The sequence below is a fragment of the Echinops telfairi genome, unplaced genomic scaffold (assembly GCF_000313985.2).
Source record: "Echinops telfairi isolate 266 unplaced genomic scaffold, ASM31398v2 ScPeMD7_7424;HRSCAF=8462, whole genome shotgun sequence".
Classification (NCBI taxonomy): domain Eukaryota; kingdom Metazoa; phylum Chordata; class Mammalia; order Afrosoricida; family Tenrecidae; genus Echinops; species Echinops telfairi.
In genome coordinates, this window is record NW_022111324.1 from 26,165,724 (window position 1) to 26,174,313 (window position 8,590).

Genomic DNA, 8,590 nt, shown 5'->3' on the forward strand with positions numbered 1-8,590 from the left:
ATCTGGGGTCTTAAAGGCTTGAAGGTAAACAAGTGGCCATCTAGCTCAGAAGCAACAAAGCCCACATGGAAGAAGCACACCAGCCTGTGTGATCACTAGGTGTCAAAGAGATCAGGTATCAGGCATCATCAGAACAAAAAATCTTATCATAGTGAATGAGGGGGGGAATGTGGTGTGGAGACCCAGAGCCCATTTGTAGGCCACTGGACATCCCCTTACAGAAGGGTCTCGTGGAGGAGACAAGCCAGTCAGGGTGCGATGTAGCAACAAGGAAACATACAACTTTCCTCTAGTTCCTAAATGTGTCCCCCCACTATCATGATCCGAATTCTATCTTACAAGTCTGGCTAGACCACAGGATGTACACTGGTACAGATAGGAACTGGAAACACAGAGAATCCAGGGCAGATGATCCCTTCAGGACCAGTGGAGTGAGTGGCGTTACTGGGAGGGTGGAGGGAGGGTGGGTTGGAAAGGGAGAACCGATTACAAGGATTTACATGCGACCTCCTCCCTGGGGAGTGGACAACAGAAAAGTGGGTGAAGGGAGACGTTGGACAGGGCAAGATATGATAATTTATAAATTATCAAGGGTTCATGAGGGAGGGGGGAGCAGGGAGGGAGGGGAAAAATGAGGAGCTGATGCCAAGGGCTTAAGTGGAGAGCAAATGTTTTGAGAATGATGACGACAATGAATGTACAAATGTGCTTTACAGAATTGAGGTATATGTGGATTGTGCTAAGAGTTGTATGAGCCACTAATAAAATGATTTTTTAAAAAGGAACAGAAAAAAAAGTTTTGTGCAGGGTTTCGGCAGAAACATATTTTTTTTAATAAAATATAGACCTGTAGTTAATGACAACAAAACCGTTTTCCTTTGCTAAATGTCCACTTCTCAATCACACGGCTAAAGCTCTGTGCTAATTTATTCATTTTTGAGACTTTTTAATACACTATGAGTCAGAATTGACTTGAGGGCCGTGAGTTTTCTAATGACCTCCTGTCAGAACTGTCATGATGACCTGTTCACAATTCAAGTTACGTGGTTTTATCGCCACCCACTACAAGCATAAGCTGTGGTTTGCATCTCGGTCAATGTTTTCACAATCCTAGATTCTGTCAGGTTTTCTGGTGTTTCGGCTACAATATTGTGGCAGTTAGTATTTGTGAATCTTAATCAGTAACTTTTTGAGAGTAAACTAGTAATCAAAGGAAAAGAAGACAAAACGAGGAAGGTTTCTGCTCAGTTACTAATAATGTAACTAAAAACCAAACAAAAATTCCACTACCAGTGAGCCAAGTCCAATGATAGACACCCTTGCTAGGAAGTGACGCAGGGGTTTGAACCACTGGCCTCTCAGCTAGCAGCCCAATGCTTAACCCATTGTCCCACCTTCATAATGTTATGATTCTATTTGGAAAGACTTTACAGAACAATTGTGTTGTCAGTATTCATATAGTCTAAGAAATATTACATGTAAGCAATTTATAGCTATATTATCATATACTACTCGCTCATAAAATTGATGATAAATGTTACTAATGCTTCTGTATGGGGTGGTATGGGAAGAGGTTCCCGTGGAGGTGCGGGTGGAGGGTTAGGGGGTGGAGCACTTAACACCACGAGTTACCTTGCTAAATGACACCAATCTTTGGACACCATTGCTTTAACCTCCCATGGGAAACTGGTTTCGAGCCCCAGTACTTCTTTGGTATTGCTTGTTTTTCTGGAACCTTTTTCCTCGCGTTTTAGCTGATTTCCACTCACCTTTCAAAACTCAGGATCAAAGTGTCAACTCCTCAAGAAGCTTTCTAAGGCTATACAGCTGCCCCAATCTGATGGGGTCTCTTTGGTGTTTCTGCAAACCCTATAGGTGACCTTGTCCTGCACAATTAAAAGGGCCAACTCTCAGGAACCACATCTGAGTTAACTTTTTTCAGCCTGAACCTGTGCTAATACATGGGTTTTCCATACGAAGGTCTTTAAGAGCATGTGCACACTTCTCTGTGCCTCAGTCTTCTCATTTGCAAAAGAATGTAATGAGAATAACACACACTTCAGAGAGCCCTTGTGGAGATTCAACTAGAAAATGAATGCAAAGAGCTTTGGGAAAATATGCGCTCCTATTATTATCTGTGGAATTAATAAGTAAATTTAATCTTGACCAAGTCAGTTACTTCAGACACATTTCCACCCCTATGAAATGAGATAATTTCGTCTCTTTATAGAATGGTACCATTCCTATCAAGTAAATTCTAACCAGTACGATGATTGAGGGCAGGGTAAACTGCCCTAAAGGGGTTTCCAGGGCTGGTGGCGTAGTGGTTGGTTACGTGTTAGACTGTGATATGCCTGGTCTGAAGTTCAAAACTACCAGCAGCTCCCTGGAAAAAAGACTGGGCTTTCTATTCCGATCAATAATTACAGTCTCAGAAACCCTCAGGGGCTCACACTGAGTCAGCGTTGACGCGATGACAAAGGGTTTGGTTTTTTGGTTTCGGAGCTTTACAGAAGTAGCCTGCCACCTCTTTCTCCCAAGGAGGGTTCAAACCTGTCTGTTAGCGGCCAAGTCCTTAACCACGGTGCCACTAGGGCTTCTTTTAAACACGATTATTGGGTTGTTAGATGCTGCTGAGCTGGTTCTGACACATGGTGATCCTATGTACAACCGAGCAAAGCCGTACCCAGCCCTGCTCCATGCACACATTCATTGATATATTTGAGCCCATTGTCACGGCCATGGTGTCAACCCATCTCACCGAGAAGCTACCTCTTCTTCTTTGGCCCTCTACTTTGCCCAGCATGACGTCCACCTCCAGAGGCTAGTCCAGCTTGATAACATAGCCCCAAGTCTCACCATCTTCACATCTAAGGAGCATGCTGGCTGTACTTATTCAAAGACAGATTTGTTTGTTCTTCCATGGCCTAGTCAATATTCTTCGCCATAATTCAAAGGCATCAATTCTCCTCCAGTCTTGCTAAGTCATCGTCCAGACTTCCCAGGCATGCGAGATCATTGAAACTGCCAGGGGTTGGATCGGTTTCACCTGCCTTCTCAAAGTGACGTCTTTGCTTTTTAACCCTTCAAAAGAAGTCTTTTGAACCGATTTTCCCAATGCTGTTTCTTTCTCGACTGCTGCTTTTGTGGTAGTTAATGTCAGATCCAACCAGATTGAAACTTTCGGCAGTGTCAGTGTTTTCATGGTTCATGATATTAGTCAAGCGGTGAGGATCGGGGCTTTGCGTGGAGGCACAATGGGCTCTGAAGGCGCGCATCTTCATCAGTAAGCGCTCCAAGTCCTCTTCCCTTTCCACTGGCAAGGGTGTGACATTTGTACAACTGTGAAAATGGCATGAGGGTGGTGTCTGCCCTCTTCTGACTTCACAAGGGGGAAGGAGAATCAAAGTGAACGTCAGCACAGTGCAGAGTCCTATGAGGCCAAGGTCAGAGAAGCCCATAACTGCCAACTTTCTTACCAGTTCTAACATCAACCATCCCTCCACAGCATTCTCTACTGTCCTCGTGGTTTTGATAATCCATTGCAATGGCCACATAGACCTGAAGAACAATATTCACAATTATAGGGTTTACTAGAGACCTCAACAGGCTGTAATTCCTGATAAAAAATGTTCAGGAACACCTCCTCAAGCATGCTTAAAAGCACAACTCCTCTCTATGGGGTCCTTGGCTTACAGGCAAGTAGCCCCTTGGCCTCTGCCCTACTTTGGAAAGCGCTACAAAGCTCATTTAGCGCTACTGATAATACCCAAAGGGCATACCACTCTTCCATAAGCTTCAGCCCCAAAGCACAGGGCTCTAACTCCACAGGTCAGCAAGTCTAGCTTTCCTTGTTAAACACCTCTCTAAGGCACCCCACACCTAAAGAACGTCTCTTGCCTGAAGGTGCACCGAGCTTTACTGATTCCAGGAACGGTGAAATCTACCACTCTGTTTCATGCTCTGGCTCTCGGTACTGCTGCCCCTGCTGTCACCCCTCCTCTGGTGTCCCAGACCTCCCTCCTGGATGAAGGAGGTTAAATTAACATCTGGGGGTCTAGAGGGTGCACTCCACACTGGGGCTTCCTGCTTGATGACAGTGAAATCCCTTGTTCTTGCTACTGAGAGAGCCCATTTAACCTCAGTGGTATGGCAAAATTAACCAGTCTTACAGTTTCATATACTCTGTTTCCATTCAGTCATTTGGTGATAGTTACAAAGACAATGGCTAGAAGAGTCATATAAAATAATTCACTGCATCTAAAAATTGCAAGTTATTAATGAATCTCCCTCCAATCCCGATGCCATATTCTTCTTCATATAGTCCAGCTTCGCAGATAATTTGCTCAGCAAAAACAAGTTGAGTGAGTATGGTAACAGGGTACAACCCTAACATATACCTTTCTTGCTTTTAAACCATATAGTATCCCCTTCGCCTGTTTAAATGACTCTCTCTTGGTCCATGTACAAGTTATGAATGTTCTGCACTTCTAAATTTTTGCAATGTTATCCATAATTTTTTATGATCTATAAGTTCAATGCCTTTGTACGGTTAATAAAACACAAGCATCTTTCATTTAATCTCTTCTTTCAGTCAAGATCCATCTGATGTCAGCAGTGATATCCTGTGTTCCATATCTGATTCTAAATCTGGATGGAACTTCTGTCAGTTCTCAGTTGATATTGTGCTACAACTATTTTTTGTTTGCTTGCTTTTGTTTTAGTTTTACTCTCTTCAACAATATTTTATTTTCATGTAATATTGATGATATTCGATCACTTTTCTTCGGAGTGGACATGGGTAGGGATCTCTGGCAGTTAGGTGGCCAGGTGACTCCCTTCCAAATTTCTTGGCATACATGAGGGGCATTTCTATTATTGCATCTGTTTGCTGAAACATCTCAATTGGTAAGCGATCACTTCATGGAGCCTGTTTGCTGTCAATGCCTTCAGTGCACATTCATTGGTGATTGATTCTTTTTTTTTCCTTATTGGTATATATATATTTTTTATTTATTTATTTACTTAAATACTTTTACTAGGGGCTCTTTTCCCTTATCACAATCTCTTATCACATCTCATCACAATCCACACAATCATCCATTATGTCAAGCACATTTGTACACATGCTGCCATCATCTCCAAAGCATTTTCTTTCTACTTGAGCCCTTGATATCAGCCCCTCGTTTTAACCCTTCCTCCCCAACCCTCTCTCACAAGCCCTTGATAAGTTATAGATTATTATTTTTATATATTACATCATCTTCTGTTGCCCTTCACCCACTTTTCTGTTGTTCATCCCCCTGGGAAGGGGTTATATATTGATCCTTGTGATTGATTTCCCCTTTCTCCCCCCCCCCCACCATCTTCCCCTTATTCTCCTGGTATCTCTATTCTCATTGTTGACCCTGAGGGGTTTATCTATCCTGGATTCTCTGTGTTGTGGGCTCTTATCTATAGCAGTGTGCATGTTCTGGTTTAATCCGATTTGTAATTTAGAATTGAGGTCATGATAGTGGGGGAAAAGAAGCATTAGGAACTAGAGGAAAGTTGTGTGTTTCATCGGTGCTATACTGCACCCTGACTGGCTCATCTCTTCCTTGTGACCCTTCTATGAGGGGATGTCCAATTGTCTACAGATGGGTTTTGGGTCTCCACTCCACACCCCACACCCCCATTCACATTGTGCATGATTTTGTTCTGGGTCTTTGATGCCTGATACCTGATCCCATTGGCACCTCATGATCAGCCAGGCTGTGTGCTTCTTCCATGTGGGTTTTGTGGCTTCTCAGCTAGATGGCCGCTTGTTATCTTCAAGCCTTTAAGACTCCAGATGCTATATCTTTTGATAGCCGATTGGTGATTGATTCTGATCATATCACCTAATCTATAGAATTTAAGAGTCAGAAAGAACTTTCGAAGTTGCTTATTCCAATTCACCACTTTATGATGAATAAACCTAAGTCTATAGATCCTAAGCACCAGCCCCATATTACATATTTAGTTAGTGACAGACAACCCTAACCTTCTATTGTGGTTATAAATATACTTAAGTTTTGTATCTTTAATTTTCCCATCACCATCTGTTGGCACAGTGGTCATGAGTTGGGCTGCGATCTGCAAGGTCAGCAGTTCGAAACCTTACCAGCAGCTACTCAGGAGAAAGATGGGCTTTCTATTCCCATAAATAGTTACAGTTTCAGAAACTTACAGGGGCAGTCCTACCCTGTCCTATCCAGTCGCTACGAATCGGCATTGACTCAATGACTGGGAGTTTGAAGTATTGCTTTTTAGGGACAAACAAGTTTAACTTCCAGCTTTGTCACTTATTATTTCTGAGACCATATGTGAGTTATTGAAATGATCTAGGTCTTTTCTTCATTTGTAAAATAAGGATTATATATGTCTCCTAAAAGTTTACTGTATATTAAATCAAAGACTTAAGGGTATTTTAAAGTAGAAAAAAAGTTTACTGCATGATAAAAGACTGTGTATATGTATGATAAGCAACTAGTAAACGCTGTGCCTGCTTCATGACCCCTCCCCACTGCGGCTCCTCACATGAACTATTGCAATGCTGTATAAAATGTAATATACCATGAACTGCCAGGGGAGGGAAAGAAGTACAGCCACAAAGCTCCTTAGAAATGAAGATGGGGAATCTTCTTGTCTCTCGTACTTTGGACATGACATCAGGAGGGACCAGTCCGGAGGAAGACATCATGCTTGATGAGTAGAAGGCCAGCGAAAAGGGGCAGGACAGAGTGACCAGTGGCTGTAACCATGGGTCCACATGCAGCAATGAGTGGCAGCATGGCTGAGGCCTGGGCAGGTTTCCCTGTGTACAGGAGTCACTGTGAGTCAGAATCTGGCTCCACTGACACAACTGCACTGATTTTTTTGTTTTGTTTTAACTCAACAGTGCATAAAGACCAATTTTTAAACATCGGATTTGAAAACAGCAACTCATCTCTTAGATAACTTGGCATTTGTGAAATTTTCTTTTGGTATGGAAGTGGTTAAAAATAACCACCCCTCCCTCTGGTTTAAAACCTGGCTGTGCTGCTGCTCTCCACATAATGTGCCCTTCTGCGTGGCAGCAGTCACGTATAGCAGCGTTTATAGTAGAGCAGCTCACAGAGCTGCAGTATAACGTGTTTACTTTCGCACCTCTGTGCCTCTGCCACCAGGTACCAGTAGGCTCACCAGCTCCAGCCGCGGCTTTCCCCCTCCTTCCCTCTCTCTGCCCAATCCTTGTCTCAGCATGTCTCCTCTGGGGACAGTTTACTCTCCTTATCAATGCAAGATAGAAACTGGTCAGAGGTGACTTCGGGCATCTCAAGTGACTGGAATCCTCTTATCCAGGTTCCTGAGAGCCCAGCTCCCCTGGCCAACGTCCACCGCCTCCCCCACACACTCCTTAGTGGTTCATCCGACTTCTCACCGGTCAGTCTCTGCGTTTATGAAAGGGGCGGGGCTGGACCAGTTCTGACTGAGCAGGCAGCCACCTCCACGATAGACACGGAGCTGTCCCTGCAGCAAATACAGGCACCAGGCCCCGGGTTCCATCCTTACAATCATCACTCAGGCATGCTTAAAATATGCTTAACATGCTTAAAACATGCTTAACATGCTTAGCATCAAAACGTGTCCCTTTCCCGTTCCAGAGGCGACTCCGTTGCGTTCCAGGACTTAGAATTCGGGTGACTTGCATCTAAAGCGCCCCAGAAAGCACCAGCAGAGTCAGCTGGGAGCGCAGAGACACATCCCACCTTGAAGGGCTGTTAGGAAGACCATGTGGGGTCATCCCAACCCCTACTCCTGAGTCTGCCTCTCCGCCTCCTTGGTCCTGGGAGGGGGGGGGGGGGGGGGGGGGGGGCTGGAGAAGCGGCTCCTGCCACCTCTGGGCAGGACCAGGTGCCAGGCAACCCGAAGCCGAGGCCCTGTACCCTTTGCCTCTCCAAGCACCCCCAAATCGCCCTCACTAGCTGCAGCCACGTTCTTGGGCGCGTCAGAGAAAGCGGGGACAGGCATCCTTTCCCATGCACTCTTGGTGGGAGTGTGAGGTGCGCGGAAAGGAAACTTCTAGAGTCGAAACGGAGAGAAGCTAGCTCTCTCGCGGTCGCCAAAAGGTTCTTGCGGGGGGAGGGACAGGGCCACCCCAATTCACTCACTCCTTGGAAAGGCAGGTTGATTTTTGGCATTTTAACAGCGCGGGCACCCACAGGCCCGCTCGCACTGCGCTACCCAGCGGCCAAACGCGCGCAGGAGCCGCGCCGACCGCAGAGGGTGCGTAGCCCGGGGGTCCCTCCCGCGGAGCGCGCCCCCCGCCGGCGCCTCCCGCCTCCCCCCAGCCGGCCCGGGGCCGCGCGCGCTCACCAGATGGCCATCCTGCTCTTGGGGTAGTCCAGCCGCTCCAGGCAGCCGAGGAAGCGCGGCAGCGTGTGCGCGGCGTTGCGGGCCAGGACGACCACCAGCACCGTGGCTCTCTGCAGCGGCGACTCGGGGAACACCACCGCTTCCTCGGGGGCGTCGTCCGGGTCCGCCTCGGCGGCGAAGCGCGCGCCGCGGTCGCCGCGGGACAGAACCG

General features: G+C 46.1%; 1 protein-coding gene across 1 annotated transcript in view; it reads right to left on the reverse strand.

The window, feature by feature from the left end:
• Positions 1-8,579, reverse strand: part of COLGALT2 (collagen beta(1-O)galactosyltransferase 2) — a gene marked incomplete at its 5' end in the record, with an annotated part of 149,846 nt that extends 141,267 nt beyond the window's left edge. The window contains one exon of the mRNA XM_004706785.2: positions 8,380-8,579. Within this exon, the coding sequence (XP_004706842.2) occupies positions 8,380-8,579 (200 nt within the window). The remainder of the gene's footprint in view (positions 1-8,379) is intronic.
• Positions 8,580-8,590: the final 11 nt, after the last annotated feature.